This window comes from Delphinapterus leucas, chromosome 9 (assembly GCF_059928025.1).
Source record: "Delphinapterus leucas isolate spDelLeu-1000000601 "Yukka" chromosome 9, BTC_Dleu_Yukka2, whole genome shotgun sequence".
In the NCBI taxonomy this organism is placed as follows: domain Eukaryota; kingdom Metazoa; phylum Chordata; class Mammalia; order Artiodactyla; family Monodontidae; genus Delphinapterus; species Delphinapterus leucas.
In genome coordinates, this window is record NC_143137.1 from 85,332,869 (window position 1) to 85,356,534 (window position 23,666).

The 23,666-nt window shown below is 40.2% G+C and overlaps 1 protein-coding gene and 1 long non-coding RNA gene across 9 annotated transcripts in view; one reads left to right on the plus strand and one right to left on the minus strand.

Moving 5' to 3' along the window:
* Positions 1 to 14,636, minus strand: part of PTPN12 (protein tyrosine phosphatase non-receptor type 12) — an 86,588-nt gene extending 71,952 nt beyond the window's left edge. For 3 of the 8 annotated variants that reach the window (XM_089917054.1, XM_089917052.1, XM_089917051.1), the window contains exon 1: positions 14,459 to 14,625. In XM_089917054.1, the coding sequence (XP_089773180.1) occupies positions 14,459 to 14,557 (99 nt within the window). In that variant the 5' untranslated portion in view covers positions 14,558 to 14,625. Of the gene's footprint in view, positions 1 to 14,458 lie in introns of all 8 variants that reach the window. The other 5 variants (XM_089917048.1, XM_089917053.1, XM_089917055.1 and 2 more) reach the window with 4 other exon arrangements.
* A 496-nt stretch (positions 14,637 to 15,132) lies between these two features.
* Positions 15,133 to 23,666, plus strand: part of LOC149748445 (uncharacterized) — a 45,945-nt gene continuing 37,411 nt past the window's right edge. Inside the window, exons 1-2 of the long non-coding RNA XR_016394373.1 lie at positions 15,133 to 15,456; positions 16,166 to 16,221. This is a non-coding gene — a long non-coding RNA (uncharacterized LOC149748445). The remainder of the gene's footprint in view (positions 15,457 to 16,165; positions 16,222 to 23,666) is intronic.

The following is a 23,666-nucleotide window of genomic DNA, read 5'->3' on the forward strand; positions in this document are numbered from 1 at the left end:
ATATTTGAAAATATTAGATATGGCATAAACAATATATGGTTTGCAAACAAAACATGGCTTGTAAACAGTATAAAAACTGGCATATAATAAAGCAACAACAGAAAATTAAATGTGTTGGTTAAATATTCATTTTATACTTCTGGTTTAGATTAAATTGCATTTTCCAAAAATACCTTAAGAATAATCTACCAGCCATCACAAGAATGTAGAGAATGAGAAAATATCAATATTTTATTATTCTTTGAAACTCTTAAGCAGCATTAGAATAATTCATGTCACTGTAGTCTACTTTACAAGATTTGCAAGATTCTCTCTTATTTTTAAATATCCAATATTTAATTATATTTCCCTTAAGACCTAAGAGCATGAAAAATAGAAAGTATGCTGCATCTGAGCCAATAATAGAGGAGACTAAAGAGGTAGGTGGAAAAACTAGGTATAAATGATGCTTCAACATCAAGGGCAGGAAGGACTTTAAAAAAAAAAGTCAACAGTGCTGAATGCTAAAGAGGCAACAAGAAAGCTACACACTACTACTATAAAGTGTCTACTGGATATGTCCAGGAGATCTAAGGCAACCATAGTAAATGCAATTTCAGCAGAATGGTAGTGCTTGAAATCAGCTTACAGTGGGGGTTAAAGGAATGAAGAGGAGGCCAAGGAAGTAGAGCTAGCCACTGCCCACCTAATTACTCATTCAAGGAAGCTTAGTTTAAGCCTTCATTTTACCATTAATAACAGTTTCTTTGAATCCTTTCACACAAAAAAATTTCTAGCTTTTGAACTATTAAAATATCCATCCTCTTTACTTTTCCATAAAATGAAAAGATCAAAGCATCTGGTATACTGAACATTAAAAGAGTGCTTCTTACTTTAATAATTAATCTTCTACTATCTAAGTTATAAAGTAATGAAAAATATTTGTTATTTTGTACAACATCTAATAATGCCAGTGAATGGGTTTAGAGATATTTGAACATATTCAATTTCTTCAAATAGTTGCGAAATCCTATTATTAATACCCACCTACTCTGTGTTCCTCTTTGGCATTTACATATAACCTATTTACAGCACTAGAAGTAAAGAATTACAAACAACTAGGCATAAATTACAGGAAATTTCTAAATTACACAGTGCATCCAGATTTATCTCTAACACCCATTAATGAATCTTAGGCACAAAGAGGCCAATGGACAGAGTAGATAGAGAAAGCTAAGAAGACAGAGGTGCACAGGCAAGCAGATACACAGCACAGACAGAGGCACACTGACAACCAGGCAAACACAGTATTACAGCACTTAGGTTTTAGATGATCTGGGAACTACAATTGGATTTATTTTATTAATGCAAAATCTATTGTGAAGAAAATACATTAGTCTTTGAGACAGTGATAAATTTCAGATACATATTCAGAGAGAGAATAAAAAAATGACAATATAATACTTGAATAAAACTGATCTTTAGAATTACACTTCTTTGCAAGAAGGTAATGTTCTGGTTCCATATTTTAACACTGAAAAATTACAACTTAAATCTTAAGTACCATAAATATGCAGCTTATAGATTATCTTAATTTTACAGTTTCTACACAGAAACCTTACAAGTTTGACGTTTAATATGTTCTGAATATGTGAAATAATGCTCTGCCAGAGCCAACAGAATGTTCTCTCAACTCACAAGGACTCTTTATGCTTCTTTTTCCCTTCTCTGAAAGAAGGTGGGTGGAGTTTATTTGGGGCTGAAACCTTAAAATAGTTAAAATTTTTTTGCTGTTTTGCTTCAAAACAAATACACTTTGGGCTACCTGCCTAGTTAGGGGACTATCCCTTTTCTCTTTAAGAAAAGTACCTACCAATCACATCTGAACAAGTTCACCACCTTGGTCAACTCCACACATTTATACTACACAAAACCCATTTCATCGGTGGCAAGTAGATTGATGTGATGTGAATTTCAGGAATGTGAAAGTGAGATAGAGCAATTCTAGTCATAATGAGTTCTTCCCCTAAACTGAGATACAGTGAATGAGATAGGTTAGATCACTGTAAGGGATGCCTTTATTCAATAGCAGGTGCAGCCCCAAGCAGTGAAAGTCAAATGCAGACAGCTAAGAGTAAAGCAGGTGCACAGAGAAGCAAAGACAAGTATCCAAGGAGCCCTAGATAGACACAGAAACTGATAAATATGGAGAACCACAGAAAGACAGAGGGGCTGAAATGAAGAGTCACCCAGGTTACAGATGGCTCTCCATTTCTTGGTTCCTGTCCTTAAAGCAACTCAAGGGCAGTATTCTACTGCAATATTTTTTTTTCCACTTAAGCTGGTTTGCAAATAGGCTACAACCAAAAATCTATACCAACAAAGAAGTTTTCTATAATTTTCGATATTTATGCCCCCCTTTTTTTCCCTTTATTGACTTTTTCCCTAAAGAATAAGAATGCAACTGTTGGTCTAAGCAACATCATGTCATAGAAAAAGCATCTTACTGTTGTACATCTTGCTTATTTGGGACAAACTCAGCTCTGCCAACTTCTAACCGTAAAACCTGTAACAAGCTCCTTAAACAGCTTTCTTGTTCCCTTTAACATCAAAGGGTCTAGGACCTATGAGTAAATCCAGTGTACACAGTGAGGGGAGGTGTCCAGAAAAGCCACATTCTCCACATTTTCATAGCACGGGAGCTAGAACTCCTTTCCTTTCTCACTTTGGTTCTAGCCCCAAATGTGTAGTCTCAAAATCTCTCAGTCATCTCCTAGAAAACTCAAATATGCTGAGGAATCCAAACTAAACAGAGGCTTACCATTATAAATAACTTGCTGAGGTTCTAAAGACTCTTTTAAATGTAATTTTTTTACAGGGCACTTTTAACAGAAGCCAATGAAAAACACTGATCTGGCCACTTAAGAACAATATAAACAGAGAGTGTATTACTTTATATATCTGGGATAAGGTAAAATTACCAGATTTAAGAACACTGGGCTTCTGGAACTCCATTTTTAAAAGATCCTTCAGGGACTTCCCTGGTGGCACAGTGGTTAAGAATCTGCCTGCCAATGCAGGGACACAGGTTTGAGCCCCGGTCCGGGAAGATCCCACATGCCGCGGAGCAACTAAGCCCGTGCGCCACAACTACTGAGCCTGTGCTCTAGAGCCCACGCGCCTAAGCCCGTGCTCCTCAACAAGAGAAGCCACCGCAATGAGAAGCCCGCGCACCACAACAAAGAATAGCCCCCGGAAGGGTAGCCCCTGCTAGCTGCAGCTAGAGAAAGCCAGAAAGCCTGCATGCAGCAACGAAGACCCCAGGCAGACAAAAAAAATTTTTTAATAAAAAGATCCTTCATACCAAACAAACCATACATTATAAGAGTGAACAACTATGCCACAATAATGAGACATCAAAACACTCCTCACCAAAACATTCAGGAATGCTGAGGCCAATATTATATTCATCTCAAGCTCAGCATTTAAGCTGCTCTCCCTTTGGGAATCCCCTCCTATTTGTTTGGGTATATGGGCTTTGCTTATTTTTTACACTGCCACCCTGTTCCTCTCATCTAAAACCCACAGTTCTTATCTCTGTGTCTTTGCAAGTGCTGTTTGCTTTCTATCTCTGAAATGCCTTTTATCCTAATCCACATGACAACTCTTCCTTCAAGAGTCAAGTCAAATGTGGCCTCCATGCTGAAATTGTCCATGTTCTATTCAGGCAGATTTAGGCTCTCCTGCCTCTGTGGTTTAAATCTTGAATACACTTCCCTTAAAGTAATACCAAGTCTTTAACTGCTATTGACCACCTTCTATGTACTACATTAGAAGCTTTACATACATATTATCTTGGTCCTTCTAGGTAGGTATTATATTCCCAATTTCCCTAGATAACCTGCTTATAATCATAACAGGGCCAGGACAGAAATTAACTACCTGATGACTCCAAAGCTGATTATCTTTCTACTAGTCTAGAGTTTCTAAGATTTTTGGAACCCAAACCCCTTGAGAATCTAACAGCTAAGAACCTTCTCCACCCCTCTCCCAATGAGCTTACACACAAAACACTATGTATAATTTGAAAGGGTTCGCAAACCCCCTGAAGCCCATCCACTGCCCCCAGGAAAACTTCTTGCTGCTTCTCACAAGTCTATTCACAGCCAGTAAACTTCTTAAGGGCAACAACTGTCATATTTTCAAATATCAATTCTAAACACAGTACCTAGGGCATAGTGGGTACTCGGTGAACATCTTCTGAATGGTGGATGGTAGGAACCATGGAAGGATGACAGGGCTGCCATTTTTGCATTCCTTCAGAGCCTACAAGGGTAGCTACTCAACTGTTGTTAAATAGCTTTTCAAATGCAGATTACATCTAAAAACAGTTACTATAGGAAATGTAGATATTAGCATACACCCCAAAGCCTCTGAGATTAACATGATCCACATTCCACATTCTCTAGGAAAAACTTTTGGGGAGCAACTACTTATATCTGCTATAAGCCAGTTCACAGACACTATAATATTATACAAATAGAAACAAGTATCTGTGCTATTTCAGATGGAAGGAGATAACAGTCAAGGTTTGAATGCATGAATCTAAAAAATTTAACTACTACAGGAAATATGAAATGCTGGGAGAGGGGTTCAATTCCTGTTTGGAAGAGACTAGTGGTTTAGAAGAACTGCATGGCACTGGACTTGCCTTAGCAAGCCTTCAACTCAAATCTAATGAAGGCTTTTTTTCCATGGTATTAAAAATCAAATTTGCAATGGAGAACAAGTGCTTTAAGATAAACTGGGCTAATATATTTATCTCAGAAAGTGAGAGTTAATTACAATTCTTACTTCTGAGTTCTGGGTGAATGTGGTAAAGTCATTCTAAATTTTTAGTGTTTTGATCTTCAAGGTATTTGTCTATAAAATAGAAGGAAAGTTTTCTAAGAAAGGGGAAAAATATGCTCAACAGTACAAACACAGATAAGCAAGATTTCATTCATTCGGTGGGTATGCTCAAGGATGAGAAATAGCTCATTCCAGAGGAACGAAAGGACACACACTGCAGAGTACAGGAGTTTAATACTGGAAAGGTATGAGAGACTATGTTAAGAAGGCTCTGGAAGGCCAGGTTAAGAAGTGTAGACTTTATCCTATTGGCCTGTGATTCTAAACCAGGGCAAAAGCTACAAAATAGGCAGCAGGGGGATAGGAGAAAGGGAAATTCGTAAGACAGACATATAATTATAGTTTGAAAAAAAGCAGAGCTTGGGTCTGATGCTTTGAGTTGCCTTAGGCATTTAAAATTCCAATAATTTTAATGGTCATCAAAGGGAGCCTTGAGGGTTTTGTGAACTTATATTTTTCGATGATAAAAATAAAAACATGCTTCCAATACGGTTCTACATAAATGTATTAAAGAAAATTGAACTAGGCAGCAACACGGGGACTCAAACCCACATCTTCTGATTTTATAACCCGTATGCCCTCCACTATCCCACAGATGCCAACACTTGAAAGTGATATTTTAGGAAAGTGAGCATGATATATGGAATGAATTAGATGAGGCAAGAAACTAGAGGCAAGGAGAGAACAACAGCTATTGCTGTAATCACTCCCAAAACACCCACGATTTACAAGATACCACTACTGTTGAAGAGATGTCAGTGACATGTTATCTGGATTTCCTTAATGAGATCTAAAACCAAAAGTTAAAAGTGGACATTTTATTAAAATTAATCATGGGGTGGAGGATATACAAGTAGTTACTTTAAGTGGTTCCCTCAATCCTTATGCATATCAACCAGTGTCCAGAGAAAAATACGCACCGTACTATTTTTCACATTTATGTAGAAAATATTACAATTAATAAAAATGTATTTATTTAAAAGTTTTACTAAATTCAGTCTAATACTTTATCTTTTATTTTCTTTTTTCAGTGGATACTAAAAATAAAACAACATTTGTGCCTGCACACCTGTAGGTAAGAGGAAGAAAAAGCAATTCTCATGCTGCTCTAAGAGACAAGCCCCTTGGACCACCTGAAGAGCCAAACTCTGTTTTACAGCATTAAGCTCGCTACAATTTCTGCTAACGCAATGGCCATTAATGCTTATTAAATGCCAGGCACTATATTAAGCAATGGGGATACAGAGATAGCTAACTAAGTCCCAGTCTGTAGCCTTGGAGGCTTTCAGTCTGGGGAAATCAGAAATGTAAATGTTTATGAATCTAATGAACTGAGTGCTATAGAAACCCAGAAATGTTTACCATACGAACAAAAAATTTTAATCTATCTAAATGTTAATGTCTAACTGTCAGTTTCAATCTTTTCCAAATTAGATATCAAATATTGAAGGAAAAAAGTTAACAATATTCTAAAATTAAATACAGGAAAACATCCTTGAGAATTAACACTTGAGGTAAATTTTTATTGTGCTATCTCAGTGAGCCATGTCTGGAAAGTTACTTAAAAGTTCACTTCCACTTTTGAAGTTAGTTAAAATATAAATATGTTTGGCTGGACATTCATCAAAGGTAAGAAAATCTTAACTAAACCAGTGGCACTGGGAAAGGACTAAGATTAGCTCAGATGCTACGACTGGAAAATATTTCCTTTCACTCTAGCTTTAAAGACATGTTAGACATACCGCACCATTTATATAAGCTTACTGAGATATTTTAAAAACCTACAAGCCAACCACAAGATAGCACTTCATACCCTCTAAGGTGGTTATAATAAAAAAGACAGGCAGTGACAAGTATTGGTGAGGATGTAAAGAAATTGGTGGGAATGGAAAATGTGCATTCTCCTGGTTGAAACGTAAAACATGGAGCAGCTTTGGAGAACACTCTGGCAGTTCCTCAAAATGTTAAACATACTTGTAGGTACATACCCAAGACAATCAAAAACATTGTGCAAAACAAAAACTTGTGTAAAAGGTTCATAGTAGCATTATTCATAAAATAATACAAATATATTACATCTTGTGTATTATTATATACAAAATATTCCAAAATGTGAAAACAACGCAAACTGTCTATCAACAAATGAATGGATAAACAAAATATGGTATATCCATACAACAGAAAATTATTTAGTCATTAAAAAGGAATGAAGTATTTCTGACCACGCAACAACACTGATGAACCTTGAAAACATTAAGTCAAAGGAGTCAGTCACAGAATACTGATTCCATTTATATGAAATGTCTAGACGAGGCAAATCTATGGAAACAGAAGGTAGATTAGTGGTTGCCAAGGTCTGCAGGGAGCGGGGAGGAAGGGAGAAATGACTGCTAATGGGTATGCGGTTTCTTTTGGGGGTGATAAAAACTGATTGCGATGATGGTTGCACAATTTTGTGAATACACTAAAACCTATTAAATTGCACAACTTAAATGAGTGAATTTTACACTAAGTGAATTATATCTCCGTAAAGCTGTTATTAATTTTTAAAACACCTACAAGCCACGATATTGAACAGTTTAACAACGATGAAGTTTTTTATACTTATCTAGTCTATGCAGCATTAAGATCTTGCCAGGCTTTCAGTCCTTCCTCCCCTCCTACTTTTTAACAAATCAAATCGTAGCCTTAAATCAAAACTTCAGAGGTCTTATTTAACCAAAAGACAAGTTCTTGTTATCTGTCTTTTAAAATTATACTTAAACAGCAATCATTTCACAAAAAAGAAATAGATAAGGAATGCATATATGAAAAATGTTCCTATCTCATCTTTTTTTTAAAAAGCAGAGGGTGGGAGGGGATCTGTGTCTTCCTCTGGCTTCTGCCATCTCCTTTCAGAATGTTAAAAGTAAATGGAAGAAATTTATACCACTTCGCCTATTTCTTCTTCAACCCACTATAGTCTGGCTTTTCCATACCCCAACCCCAAACTGCTTTTTCTAGTCACCAAATCACTCCTACTTGGCAAAGAGAATGGGTGCTTTCTCAAGCTCACCTTACAGGTCCTCCCAGAATTACTGTATCAGACTTTGGTGACTATTCCTTTCCTGAAACTCTCCCAGGCTTTTCTGACATCCTCTGGGTTCCCTTCCTTCCTCTTTGACCACACCTTCCTGGGAGCAATCACTAGCACTTCCGTTTAGAAGCTGCTCTTTAAATGCTGATGCTCTTCAACCTAAAGTTGGTCACTCTATAGGCTTGTCTGAATAAGCTCGTTTCACCACTTTCCTGCTTTCAAATAACTCTTACATGCTTTAATTCTGTCCCGTCAGCTCTCTCATGCTCTACATTTCCACAAGATGTCTCATAGGCACCTCCTTTTAACGTGTCCAAAGCTAAACTCATTCTCTTCGACTTTGAAATTTCTTCCAACCATCTTCTGCTTGGTCTCCTCTGCTTGTTTCTCCTCTCTTCTTCCTTACCCTACCAAACAGTACCTTCCAACTTAAGTGACGGTATACCAAGCTAGAAACCTTGGAGCCATACTACAACATTCCTATCTCCTTCACTACTCACATCTAGTGACTCATTGAGACCTCTTCCTTTATCCTTATCAGATCCTTTGTACACTCTCTGTTCTACTGTCTTAGTTTAGCTCTGGCCCTCATACCTCACTCCCTATATTTCAACAGCTTCAAAAATGCTCTCCTTCAATCCGGTAATCCATTCTTCATACTACCATCAGAATCAACTTTCTGCAGCACAAATCTGTCAAATGACTGCTTACTTTTCTTAAAATATGCAGCGATCTGCAGAGACCTATAGTACTGATTCTCAGCATTTTACCAGAACCAACCTGAATGATACAAGTGAAGGCTCAAAGTAAAGCAGGCTGGGGTGGTGAGGGGACAACTGGAGGTGGGGAAACACTGCTGCAGTGTTCAAACAGAATGTCTATTTTCTTAACACCTGCCTGCTTTCCCTGTAACTCTAAGACCTGTAGTGTGTTACTGTTCAAAATTACTACTACTGATCTATAGTATCCAGCATAGATTCAAGAACCTTCAAAACCTGATCCCTACCTAGATGTCTCAGCCTCATGTTAGCCTTTATCATGCACTATTTCACTGTTTCTCAAAATCTGGTGATGGCCCACCCCCAGACCATTTCAAAGAGTCCACGAGGTCAAAACTCTTTTCCTAACAATACTAAGTTATGCTTCCTCACCTGTAAATATGCAAATGCACAGACTTTAGTACAAGATTTTTTTTAAACACTTTCATTCCCTTTAGGAGTGTACAGCGGAGTTTTCTAGAGGGTACCTGACACTGTGAAATGTGACAATGCAACACTATGAATGCAACAGCTATAAGAATCCGGCTCTCTTCTATTAAGCCAGACATTAAAAAAATTTGCAAAAATATAAAAATAATGCTTCTTCCCACCAATAACTTTTTGAAAAATAATTACTTGTCATAAAATATAGTATACAGGTTAATATGGAATGGTTTTATTATCATTATTTTAAAGTAAATTGTATTTTTAAATATCTTCTAATTTCTAATACAGTAAATAAACAAAAGGTCTTTGGAGTCCTCAGTAATTTTTGAGAGTGTAAAAGACTCTTAAGATCAAAAGGTGTGAGAACTGCTACATTATTTACAGCGGATTATCTACCACTCCCTAAATATGCTCAACTCTGAAACCTCCATCCTTTTGCATGGCGATGCATCCTCCACCACCTGCCTAGTCCCAGCCAGGTCCTAAGGGACCTCAGATGCATTCTGGAGAAACGGGATAGAGAGAACAGGTTTTGAAGTCAAGCAAGATACTTAACTCTTCAGAGTGTGTTCCCTTACCTGTAAAATATAGGTTATATCTACCTCATAAATTGCCGATATGTTAAATAAGACACAGTGTAAAAATATCTGGCACAGTGTTTAACATATAGTAGGGATGAAAAAATGTTAATTTCCTTTCTACCTAAAATAATTTATAAAATCACAAACACTACTGTAGTAAGATTAAAAACAATACAACAATTATTTAATCATAACAAAGCAAGCAAACTGGTTGTTTTGAGCAGTTCCTTCAGGATTACTATTAGTAGAGCAGATGGTTTTATATAATAAATTCCCTGAAATGCATAACTACTACGGTAGTTCTGCAGTTACTTGTGATTGATAAATTCAGATTAATTTAAAATATCAGTTATTGGGACTTCCCTGGTGGTCCAGTGGTAAAGAATCCACCTTGCAATGCAGGGGACGTGGGTTCAATCCCTAGTCAGGCAACTAAGATCCCACATGCCATGGGACAACTAAGCCCGCCCACCAGAACTACTGAGCTCACACACCTCAGCTAGAGAACCCAGGTGCCACAAACTACAGAGCCCACGTGCCCTGGAACAAGCGCGCCACAACTAGAGAGAAGCCCACGTGCTGCAATGAAGATTCCAACTAAGACCTGACGCAGACAAAAATAAATTTAAAAAGTAAATAATAAACCTTTAAAAAAAAATCAGTTATTTAAAATAGCATTTTAACATAGGAATGCTTGCTATTACACCTCAGTTTAGCCTTAGAAAAAAATGTCCATAAATCTTCTCCTTCCAGTGTTTCACAAAAAAGTACTATAATTCACACCTCCTCTGCATCCTGTTTTTTAAATACTCTACTAAGTCCACTCATTAAATTTTTGTTTTCATCTCCATAAGTAGAAATAGAACCAGTTTTTAAACTGAAACTGCCATATTTGTAGCTTCACTGTTGTCTTTTATGATTTTTTTTATATACAAGTGTCTAGTGTATAAACTTTAGCCTAATCAGAATAAATTTACTTCTTATTTCAATACTTTAATTATACATGATAAAGCTTTAAAAAGCAAAAGAAAATTACTGAAAATGGAAAGCCCAGACATCTCTTTTTCCTTCTGTCTCTAGTTACATGTAACTGACTACATAAATTAGCCATTTGAGAATATAGAGACAGCACAATAATTTGTTAGATGAAGACCCTAAATATTAGTTTCATATTTCAGTCTTGTGAAGTAGGTAGTATTTTTCTTCTTTTAAAGGTGAGAAAACTCAGTCAACTCATTTTCTTTCAAGTGGCCTGCCCAAGGTCAGAAAACTAGCCAATGTCAGAGATGGGAGTAAAACATCTGTCAAACATAAATGTGCACCACCCTACCATACACATTTACTTGTCATGATCACTGTCTCCCATTTCATAAAGAAGACTAAAAATCGAGATAGCTGAGATCACGTTCTGGATCTGCCACAGCTTAGCTATTTGATCATCAACTTGTAAAGTAATCATTTTGGTGCCGTAGTTTACACCACCTCAATACCTTAGTTTTCTCCTCTTTCACAGAATGGGGTGCACAACAGGCAAAGGCCAAGAACAGACAACTCATAGAATAGTTAACAAGAGGAAAAATTTCTACCCTTACTAGTATCAAGATACTCAAATTAAAACAAGATACCATTTTTCAACCATCAAATTATCAAAGATCCAAGATAATTATTATGAACACTCATACAGTACTGACAGTTGTATAAACTGACAGAACTTCTTCAAAAAGCTATTCATAAACACATATTAAATGTTTATATCCCTTCATCTAGTACTTCCATTACTGGAAGATATCTTATGCAATAATCCAAAATAAAGAAGCTTTATGCATAAGTGTTCACTACAGAATTATGACATATAATAGCAGAAAATAAATGGCCTAAACATTCAACCATAATAAAATAGTTAAGCTAAAAGACAGTGGCTAGGTGAAATATTATATAGCCACCTAAAATCATTTTTACAAATGAAAAACACTTAAATATTAAGCTGGAAAAAAATTTCCAAGAATATTAAATGGTATTGATTATGTAGTATGGTCACAGAGAAGCATTAAAAACATTAACAGAGGTAGCCTTTGGGAGATGGGACTATAGGAAGGCTGAGCGGAATAATGGAAAGGCCACAGTTTGAATGCCCATTCCACTTTCCTACAGGTAAGGCATTCTTAATTATTACTGTATAATTTCCAAATTTGAAACAATGAACATTATCACTTCATATCTGAATAAGATTATAATACAGTAACTAGATTACCCCTAAGGCTCAGTTCTAAAATGCTAAAAATTTTTAAATGCATTTTTAATCCATATCAGAATTTAAGAACAACAGAAGAGTTAGAATCTATCAGGGGATCTCCTATTCTCTTTCCATGGCAGAGGGGACAAAGTTTCCCTCCAGCCTTCTAGTCAAGGGAAAAAGAGGCACCAACTAGCAACCTTAATTACAGGTATTGCTTATCAAGTCACAGAATAAAAAAAGCAAGTACTACAAAAGAACAGCCCTAGTAATCAAATCTCAAGTGTAGAATCCCCTAACTATCCCTAGGTACTATGGAAGAAAAAGGAAACTCATTTAGTCCTGGAGAAATGAAATCTCCAATAGGAATCCCTGACTCATCCCCAAAGCATGAACCCTAAGGCTACTTCCCCTGTACAGGAGTTCAGAGACTGGGCACTTGTCCTGATGGCCTGCATCACCAAACAATGCTCTTTCCTGACAGGATATGCCCATGGATAACAAGATGATTAGCATGCAAAGAATAAGTGGCCAGGGACCACACCACCTCTCCTTCCACAACCAAAATAAGACTGTGTAAGACTAGTTTTAAACATTTAAAATATTCTAAATAAATATTTTCTTCTCTTTTGGCCGAAGAGTAGTAAAAAGGGGACTCTGTCCAATTATTGTGATACCATTCCAAAGATACCAACACATTTAAAATTCTCAATAGTAAAAAGGGAACATGTCTTCTTTTCTTTAACCTTTTCAGATCATAAAGTAATTTTTCAAATACATAGGCTAAATATCAAGAGAAAATCTTTAAAATAAGGCATAAATTACTTAATCAACATTTTCTACACCTTCAAAAGATACTAACAGGTAAACCTAACTCCTAGCCTCCTCTATTATTGGTCTAGGGAGGCGGGAATCACAAAGCTGTTTACAATATTGTATATTGTAACACTGTTACAATATTGTATAAGGTGAAGGGTTAAGAATTTTAACGCTAAAGCTTTACTAGACCGAAGTCTTTAAAATGTGAAAAATTATTTCAGCACTAAAAGCCATTTCACCTGCACCTTGTAAACAATTAAACTGTACTTTGAAACAAAAACTAGTCAATGTTTGCTGCTCACTCACTTTTATACACATTAACTGTGTATCCCTTGAACAATCGCGAATTTCAGAGTTAAGTGACTATTCCTGGAGGTGTATCTGGCCCGGGAGCAAAATTTTCCCTAGCTTATTTCCCATTTCCAAACCCCGCCAAGACTAAGGAGCAGCCACTTCCCAAAGTCCCACTTCCTTTTCCATTCCCCAGACCTCCAGGGTTTCCAACGCCCCAGTCTTGCGCAATATCCGTAGGAGCAGCCGCCGCAACCACCGCCTCCTAAGCCGAGAAACAACCCTAAAGGGAACATTGTCCAGCAGAAAAATACGGGGCGGGGGGGGGGCAATGGAGGAAGTCGACTTCTCCTCCCACGCCTTCGGATCTGACCCCCTCGTAGTGATGGACCAAGAGCAATTCCACGACCAGGACTTTTAACCTCCTCTCCAGCCCGCCTGTACAAGCAGAGGGCGGAAGGCGGGGGAGGGGGTGTCGGATGGGGGGTGTGTGTTGGGGAGACTTCGAAGGTTATCTCCCACTTCAGGGCTTCGGCCCGTACGGTCGCCTCCGCCTCAACACGACTATTGTTCCCAAGTTCCCCACCCCCACCCCGGATAGGAAGTGATAGTCACATCCCCTCTGCCTTCGGCAGTGTCCCCTAGGGAGTCTGAAGTAGGCTTCCTTCAGGATAACCACGCACCTCCCCACCCCTACACACACACGCGCTTACCCCCTCAACCTCAAGTCACGTTGACCCCAAAACCATCTCAAACCTGGGTCTCAAGAGACCAGAGATGGAACAGGGGTAAATGGAAATTGAGCAAACCACGAGAATGCTTAGGGACAGACCCTTTCCCATGCACCGGAGATAACTGCGAACCCAGGAACGGCAAACAGTCCTACCTTGCCCACCCCAGTGATCAGATTGAGCAAAGGGACCCCACGAGTTAATTGCCACCTTAAGAGCCCCGTTCCTCCCTCAGCCGCGACCCTCCCTGGAGGGGCAGTTGGATGGGGAGGTGAGGAGAGACGAGCCCCCCGGCCTGTACCTCATTCGCCTCCGGCTCCCGGCCCGAGAAACAATAGGTGGTCTCTGGCGGCGGTGCTGAGTGCGGGCTCGGCCGGGCGGCCTCTCCCTTCGCGTCCCGGACGCCGGCGGAGGGGGCCGCGATCGCGGGAGGAGAAAAGACGGCCGAGGGGCGGAGGCGACCTCACCTCCCTCCGGCCTCCGAGTCCACCCGGCCTTGGAGCTGGCGCGCGCCCCCTCCGCCCCTCTCCTTACAGCCGCACACAAAGCGCTGGCGGCCCGGGCCGGCCGGGCGAGGCTGCAGTGGGCTCCGGTGCCGGCGAGAGGGGTCGACAGCGAGGGGAGGGACTCACCATGAAGTCCCGGGCGAAGTTGTCCTCCCCATTGTGGTCCGGACTCTTCATGGCCTGGACCCTCTGTATGAATTTCCTCAGGATCTCCACTTGCTCCATCCTCCCGAGTCCCCCCGGCTGCGGTCGCTGGCCCCCCCGCCGCCCTCCCGCCCGGCGCAGAGCCCGCTCAGTCTTCCCCAGCTCGCTCCCCCTACCCGACCCCTCACTCCCGACCCCCGCCGCTCCCTGCTCCTCCCCACCGCCCAAGGCGGTGGCAGCGGCGGCACCAGCCCGGCTCCCGATCCTACAACTTCCAGGAGCAGCCGCCGCTCTCCCACAGTACGGGGCGAGCCACTGCGGCTAGCGCCAACCCCAACCCCCAGCTTGCTCCATCCTCCTTCCCCGCCCTCCTCCTGCTCTGCCGGAGACGCCGCCACCGCCTTAGGAACACGGCTCTCCGACCGCCCTGCCCCCCCCAACCCCTTCCCGGTTCCTCCTTCCCTCCCTCCCTCCCTCCCGGCTAGCAGCCGCAGCCGCCTCTCCCCACGGGCTCGCCCCCGCCGCCACCCAAACGCGCGTCTCCGCTCAGCGGCTCCGTCCCGGGCGCTACGCCGCGCCGAGTCGCCCCCGCCCGCCACGCCCCCAAGCCCGCCCCGCCGGCCCTAGCCCGGCTAGGAGTGGCTGGGAGGCGCTTCGGCAGTCGGCTGGGAGACTTGACTCTACTTCCGGGGCGTGGTCCCGCCCGGGCTGCGCATAGGTTTGAGGAGCGGTCGTAGGAGGGAATTCGACACAGCCGGGCAAACGCTACTCAATTGGAGTAGGACTTGAGTTGGAAACTGCGGTCTCACCGCCTATTAGTGGGAAAAACATATTTCTAGAGTGCTTCCGCCCGCCGCCAGCCATGGGCTGGGACTACAAATCCAGGCCGGCCGGAGTCCAGGAGTGGGGCGGGGGAGGGCGGCGGTGGGAAGAGAGGCATGCTGGGAACTGTAGTAGTGTCATCTCCACGTTCGCCGCAGGTATGTCTTCATTTTAATGTTGAGGGCACTTAGACCTTGGCACTTTGGGGAATGGCTACAGCCAAGAGAAACGAAACGCTTCTTCAGTGATAGGACTTTTGCTTTTTGCACATCCGTCTAAACGCCGGCGAGTGAGCGCCTGAAATTCAGTTTGTCCTAGTGTGAATTGACAGGAATCTATCTTCTTGCCTTTAGATTCGCAGCACCTCAGAACTGAATAATATATTTTTCTCCGTAGAATGCATCTTTGTAAGTCTTCTAATAATCAGAGAAATCCGTCCCAGTCTAATTCATCATTTTACAAAGAAAGTGTTTGCGCATGGTCCCCCAGCATATTCTTAGCAGAGCCCAAACTAGAGCTCAGATCCTTTTGCTTTCACTACAACACCATATTGTTTCTCACAAAGGAGCGTAAAGTTGTGATAATGTGACTGAGGTGAAGGACCTGATCCGTGGACTTCTTTTGGTCACTTAGACCCGCACACACGTTTTTTACAGATCAGATTGGTCAGGCAATTTGGTTAAAATAGGAAATGTCAGTGGTAAGCCCCTTTTCCCAGATGAATGTTTAGAAGCACCGTGAAATTTAGTGATAAACTTGAAGAAAACAGGTATGAGTAACAAGATCCAATTTCCTATTTGTTTTAAAGACAAATATTACTCTTTAAAATAATACAACTGACATATACCAATCTACTCTTCTTCTCAGAAATAACCACTTCCAGATGTGCCCTTCCAAATGTCTTCCTATGCATTTATATACAGGTATGTGCATGTAAAAAGATACAGTTTTGTCCTGTATTTTAAAAATTCACTTAGAGAAATAGTTTAATTTCTAAGGTAAGCTTTACTTAAAACAAGGGTCTGGAGTATTTTACTTTAATCAGATTACTGAGACTCAGTTTCACTGGATATGAGAAAAGATTAGGATCTGGGTTTGATCACCTACCAGTATAGCTCACTGTAAGGTACCCTTTCCCCCCAGAACTGGGAGAGAAATTAGACGTGGGCCGAGAAATGGGCAGATGATTGAGGACTGCTTCTACTTTTGATATGTCAGAAGAATGTGCAAATCAGATGGTGATTGATAAAGACTATATGCTGGACAAGCTGTATATCAGTCTAGTGTCAGTCGGGTTACCTGTTTGAGTTATCAAAAGTGTTAGTTGTTTCAGTTATTGAGTCCTATTTTCACTAGTGGTTTTGCAGTCTTTTTTTTTTTTTTTTACCTTTTCCTCTTATTGCAAGCATTTCTCTCTTTCTTGCAACACAAGTCTCTTTTGCATTCTCAGCATCTACCTTTGGCATCTCATGTAGGTTAAGGAAAACAAAAGTAAAGTACCTTTATGGATTTCAGGTCTTTTGGAAAGACTTTCCTCTTTTTAATACATTTAAATCTTGTTTCAATCTACAGATATTTTTTGAGCACTGCAAAATAGGAGGGGTTGTGCTGTGTGAGGGCAGAGAGAGATACAAAAATATCTCAGAGGTGGTTTCTTCTAGAGCTTACAGCTGTTTCAGGAGACAGGAAAAAACACTAAAATCTTGGTTACTGTAAGTTAATAAATGCCAAATGAGTGATACAGACAATGAGTAGTTTAGCAATTCTCAGAAGAGAGAATTATGAACTGGGTTGTCAGCATGAAGTAGTCACAGAGGACCTTGAAAGAGAAGTTAAATTAGGTTTGAATGGGAAGAAGAACTCCCAGGGAAGAGAAGTGACGAAACTAAGAGCATGAAGAAAGCAAAGCAGAAGTTTGAAGCAGAACTTTTGTATATGTGTAAAGGCACTAAAGTAGACTAGGACTGGACTCTGGCTGAGGATTTGGACCTGATACTGTTGTCAGTGGGAGCCACCAAAGGTTTCTGAGTATAAAAGTGAAATTAGGAAAATATTAGTCTGGCCACGTATGGTAAGTTGTGAAGTAATAAGGGAAGAGAATGGAATGAGCCCTATTGGGAGCGAATACATGACACGACAAAAGCTGAAACTAAGGTCATAGCACTGCAATTACAAAGACACAGATGGAGGTGAGAGAGACTGAAAACTCACAGAACTCGGTGACTGACTTAGTGGACAAGAAAGAAGGTGGAATTTAAAAATGACTGAAATTGGATTGGAAGAGGTCAGAAAGTTTGACAGAACACAGGGCTGTGCATGGTATGAGCAGATGGGGACTTTGCACAGAAGGTGAGAGGAACTGGCACATCATCTTTGGAGGCAATTTGGCCATAAATGTATCAGAGTGGAAACGTCATGCATGCTTTGACTGAAAAATTTATAGGTAATATTTATAGCTGTGTACAAACATATATGCTTACTACAGGCTTTTTTGTAACAGGGCAAGAGTGGAAACAATGTATCTCCCTATCAAAAGTTAAAAAACAGAATCACATATATATAATTAAGTCCTGTGAAGCCATTAAAAAGTGAAAAAAAAATCTGTATGTGTTGATGTGGAATAGGTTTCAGGATCTGCTTATTAAATGAGAAGAACTAGACACACATTGCGTTTATCATATTCTTCCATTTATATAAAATGGAATGTGGATAAAATATGGATAAAATGCTTAAACATGCGTAGGATTTTCCTGAAGGATACTTCAAAAACTGTTAGCTGTGATCACCTCTAGGAGGGCCTTGAGGATCTTTGGTGGAGAGGGTACAACTTCCAGTGTGCATACCCTGTCATATTCTGAGTATTTTATGATGTGTGTACATTACTTTTCCAACAAAGTTAAATCTATTTGATTGAAAATATTTTTAGACTTTCAATCCGGTCAATAGGAAGAATGGTGATATCTTTAACAGAAACACAAATAAATAAAAATGAAGCAGATCTTGTCTGGGTGATGTTTTAAAATGGCACAGCTGTTTCAGAATGTCCACCTACTTACACCACAGTTCTCAAGGAACACAACTGCCCTGCCCATTCACAGCCACAGCTGAGGGTTTGGGCACTTGACCCAAGTTAACCAACCCATGTGGACTGGCCAGCAGCCTATGGCCTGGTGTAGGAACATGATCTGGGAGTATCGGTCCTCACTGTGAAGAATCGGAACTTAGAAACCTAGAGGGAGTAAGTCATTAAGCCGCAAGGGCAGAAGCTGAATGCCATGGGGTAGAATTAGGGATCTGACAAGCCGAAGCCTTGTGAGAAGAGTAGAAAGTATGGAGAATCTAGTTAGTCAAGAAAGGAGCATGAAGCATGCATGCAGAAATAGGTAGATATGTCACCTTATACCCATGTGGCCATGGGAGAGATGGGGAGAATCTCTGGAGCAACTTAACTTCTTCATAACTGTTTAGGACAGGTTCCATTGACATTTATTCCAGAAGTCAATTCTGCTTTTCCTGAAACAGAATAGGGCAATAATAAAGAGCGTGGGCTCTGAAATGAGAGAGATGAAGATTCAAAAACCCACTCCATTTCTTACTCAGGGCAAATCACTTAACCTCTCTAATCCTCAGTTTCATCTTCTAGGAAAGCTGCCTGGTGCTGTCTTAAAGAGGTGTGTTTCAGAATTAGTGTACTACACCTTACACTTGCTTATAGAAAACACAAGAACTGGTTAAACAAAGAATTAATGATTTCCAGACCTTTTACTTTTTTACCCTGCGTCTCTTCTTTTGGCTTTTTTTCTGTTCACTGGCCACCTTTACTCAGGGTAAACACATGATGGATGAGAAGGAAGCCAAATACTGTTTTCAGAAATCTTCCTTCTTAGTATTGCAATACTTTTGTGAAGGTTTGAGTGGGAGTTTAAAACTAATAATCCAAAAGAGGGTTCAGAATTATATACCTACTTCATATTCAGTATCCCTTCCCCTCCCAGCTCAGGTAGAAGTAATGCTTTATATCTATATAGAAATTTTAACTTCTGGAGTATTGTTACACCTGTTCTCTCATAAAAACTACCTTTGTTATGGCTTTCATGGCATTATAGCTCTTTGTGAGCTCTGTTTTTCTTTACAACCCTGGGAAGTAATTTGGCATCATTGTCCTCATTAATAGATGAAAAACTAAATAAAACATGGGAGTGAACATGACTAGCTTATGTAAAAAACAAATGTCATGCATGGCCAGAAGCCACAGGTCCTGAGTTTCCAGCTTGTTGCATAAACCACTGAGTCACAAAACTTTTATACCTGTGAGACTACAGGTGAAGAGTCAAACCATTCCTAAGATTCTCCTAAAGTAGCACTTCTAATATTAACCTGTCATTTCATGCTACATTCCTCAGTCTTCTCCATACTCTCAAACTTAAGGACTCATAGCTGAGAAATTATGGGAGCGTGGATAAAAAAGGAGGGAGGGAAATTCTTCTCTACTTCATTCCTGGTATTCTTTACTCCCTCATTCCTAGACCTAGTTACAGCAACAAAGCTGTTCACCATTTTTTTAATATGTGTGTTTATTGTTGAAATATGAAATCCATTTTATAGGGAATGGGGGGGAGGAGCATATCTTTTTTGTCTAGTGTAGTATGAGAGTTTTAGAAGAAAGGCATATAAAAATGGAGAGAAATTTGGAAAAGATGAAATTTTTTAAATAATATATATTTCTAAACTTAATATGTCAGAGTTTTTTTTCACACAGTACTCCCTGTTTATTCTTATAACACTACCCTAAAGTAAGCAGGCTGGATAGTATCATCTCCATCTTTATTTATGCATTAGAATGCTAGTAGGGATAGTAATGCCTAAGCTTAGAGAAATTAAATGATTTGCCCAAGGTCATATAGATAGCAGAACTAAAACCAAAACACAGGTGGTTCTGCACTCAGAGTGTTACACAACGAAGGCTAAATAGTGTAATAATAAATACTAACTGCAGGAGAACGCTGTAATTAAATACACTCTCTAAATTTTCTATCTCATATTTCTCATGCTGTTTCATTTAGCATTCGAAGAAAAATTACAATTTTATAAATAACTTCAAAGTCAAGTACTACCTGAGCATCTAATTACTGATCCTTTAACCTGATGACATTTAGTTTCTGTATTCAGGAATGGATGATCAACAAGGGCTGTGACATATGATTGCACCATAAATAAAATCCATACAGTATATTGGTTAGTCTCAGGTCCAACTATCAGCAAAAAGCCACAAAACAAGTAAAAAATCCCTTTCATTCAGTGACTGCTATTATTTTTAATTAAAAATAAATTGTTGGGGGGCTTCCCTGGTGGCGCAGTGGTTGAGAGTCCGCCTGCCGATGCAGGGGACACAGGTTCATGCCCCGGTCTGGGAAGATCCCACATGCCGCGGAGTGGCTAGGCCCGTGAGCCATGGCCGCTGAGCCTGCGCATCCGGAGCCTGTGCTTCGCAACGGGAGAGGCCACAACAGTGAGAGGCCCGCGTACCACAAAAAAATAAAATAAAAAATAAAAAATAAATGAATAAATAAATAAATTGTGAGGGCTTCCCTGGTGGCGCAGTGGTTAAGAATCCACCTGCCAATGCAGAGGACACAGGTCCGAGCCCTGGTCCGGGAAGATCCCACATGCCACGGAGCAACTAAGCCTGTGCGCCACAACTACTGAGCCTGTGCGCCACAACTACTGAGCCCGTGTGCCACAACTACTGAAGCCCGCGTGCCTAGAGCCCATGCTCCACAACAAGAGAAGCCACCACGACAAGAAGCCTATGCACCACAACTAGAGAAAGCCTGCGCACAGCAATGAAGACCCAATGCAGCCAAAAATTAAATAAATAAATAAATAAAATGGTGGACAGAGAAAGAGAAATACTGTATGATCTCAATTATGTGTGGAGTCTAAAACAAACTCATAGAAAAAAGAGATCAGACTTGTGGTTACCAGAGTCAGAGGGTATGGGGAGGGGGAATCAGAGGAAGGTGGTCAAAAGGTACAAACTTCCAGTTAAAACGTAAATAAGTACTAGGGATATGATGTACAATATGATGACTATAGCTAACACTTATATGATATATAGGAAAATTGTAGAAAGAGAGTAAATCCTAAGAGTTCTCATCACAAGGAGAAAAGTTATTTTCTTTTTTCTTCTTTCTTTTTATTGTATTTATATGAGATGATGGGTGTTAGCTAAACCTATTGTGGTAATCATTTCACAATATATGTGAATCAAACCATCATGCTGTACACTTTAAACTTACACAGTGATTCATGTCAATTATTTCTCAATAAAACTAGAAAAAATAAATTGTGATTCCACTTATATGAGGTATCTAAAGTTGTCAAATTCATAGAAACATAAAGTAGAATGGTGGTTACCAGGGTCTGGGGGTGAGGGGAAAGGGCAGCTGTTTAATGGGTATAGAGTTTTGACTTGCAAGATGGAAAAGTTCTAGAGATCTGCTTCACAACAATGTGAATATACCCAACACCACTGAACTGTACACTTAAAAAGTGTTTAAGTGTTGCCTGGAGGGAAGCTTTATATATGCTTGGTACCCTGGTTTTTATGTCTGTTGCCCCAGTTTGGGGGTCTGCTGCCTGGGGAATGCCTCTTGATTTGCCTGGCTCTGGTAGCCATGAGGCTTGCATTTCTGGGTCCCATGGCACTGTGGCAATTGGAGAAATGGGCTTTGGCAAGTTACATCCCCAAGGCACTGTACAGATAGTGGACTGAGGCACACCCCCCAGCCTTTCTGTGAAGGAGGCCTCTTTGCTTGTCCTGGAGCTTCAGCCTGAGGGGCAGGCTTCAGGTTTGACCACATTTTGTGGCATATAGAGCTGCTTTTAAGGAACATAGGGCTTGCCATGCCATCTGGGCTCTCTCCCTCTGCCTTGCTCCAGTTCATTAATATCACCCAGGAAAGACCTTATACACTTGTCTGGAGCCCTGAGTTTTGCTAATGCCACTCAGGGACACCTCCAGATCATATGGCTCTGGTGGCCAGTGGGGCTTACACTTGTGGTCCTACAGGAGTGTATATATTTGCATACGTTTAAAAACTGATGCTTGAGGGTCTGGCTTCTAATCAGCCTGAATCTAGGTACTGAGATCCTCCATTTTGGGACACTGACAGATCTTGGCACAACCTCAACAACTAGGAGCTGTTAGAAATATAATAGTCTGCTTGGTCAAGCACAAAGATTTGAGAAACAAGCAAGAGGAAATGAGACGACAAATTTTGTCTCCTACATGAGGCCACACCTTCAAGACTGGGAGAGGTGGTTTCACCTACTGTTAGAAACCAACACACAGAATCATGCAAAATGAAGAAATAGAGGAATATGTTCCACATGAAAGAACAAGATAAACCCTCAGGAAAAAATACCTTAATGAAATAGAGATAAATAGTTTTTGTGATAAAGACTTTAAAGTAATGGTCGTAAAGATGATCACTGAACTGGGGGGAAGAATGGGTGAACACAATGAAAATGTCAAAGAGATGGAAAATATAGGAAAGTACCAAATAGAAGTCATAGAGCAGAGAATACAATAACTGAGCTGAAAAATACACTAGCTGAGTTTAAGAGCAGACTGGATGAAGCAGAGAAAAGGATCAGTCAACTTGAAGATAGAGCAGTGGAACTCACCCAGTCAGAGGAGCACAGTGAAGATAGCTTAAGGGACTAATGGTACAACATCAAACAGACTAATATATCATCAAGCTCCCAGAAGGAGAAGAGAGAAAGGGGCAGAAATCTTATTTGAAGAAATAATGGCTAAATACTTCTCTGACCTGAGGAAGGAAACAGACACCCAGATACAGGAATCCAGAGTTCCAAATAAGAGGAATCAAGTAAGAGACCCACATACCAAGACACATTACACTTTAAATGTCAAAAATTAAAGATAAGAAGAGAATCTTAAAAGTAGCAAGAGAAAAATAACTTGCTACATACAAGAAAACCCCCATAAGGCTATTACCAGACTTTTCAACAGAAACGTCGCAGGCTAAAAGGGAGTAGCACAATATATTCAAAGTGCTGAAAGAAAAACACTTCCAACCAAGAATACTATACCTGGCAACAAAGCTCACTCATAAGTGAAGGAGGGATAAGGTGTTTTCCAGATGTGCAAAAGCTAAGGGAGTTCATCACCATTAAACTGGCTTTACAAGAAATGTCAATGGGACTTCTTGGAGCTGAAAAGAAAGGGTGCTAATTAATAACAAGAACACATATGAAAGAGTAAATCTCACTGGAAAGGCAAATACATAGTAAAGATAGTGAATTAATTAATTACCTATAAAGCTAGTATGAAGGTTAAAGA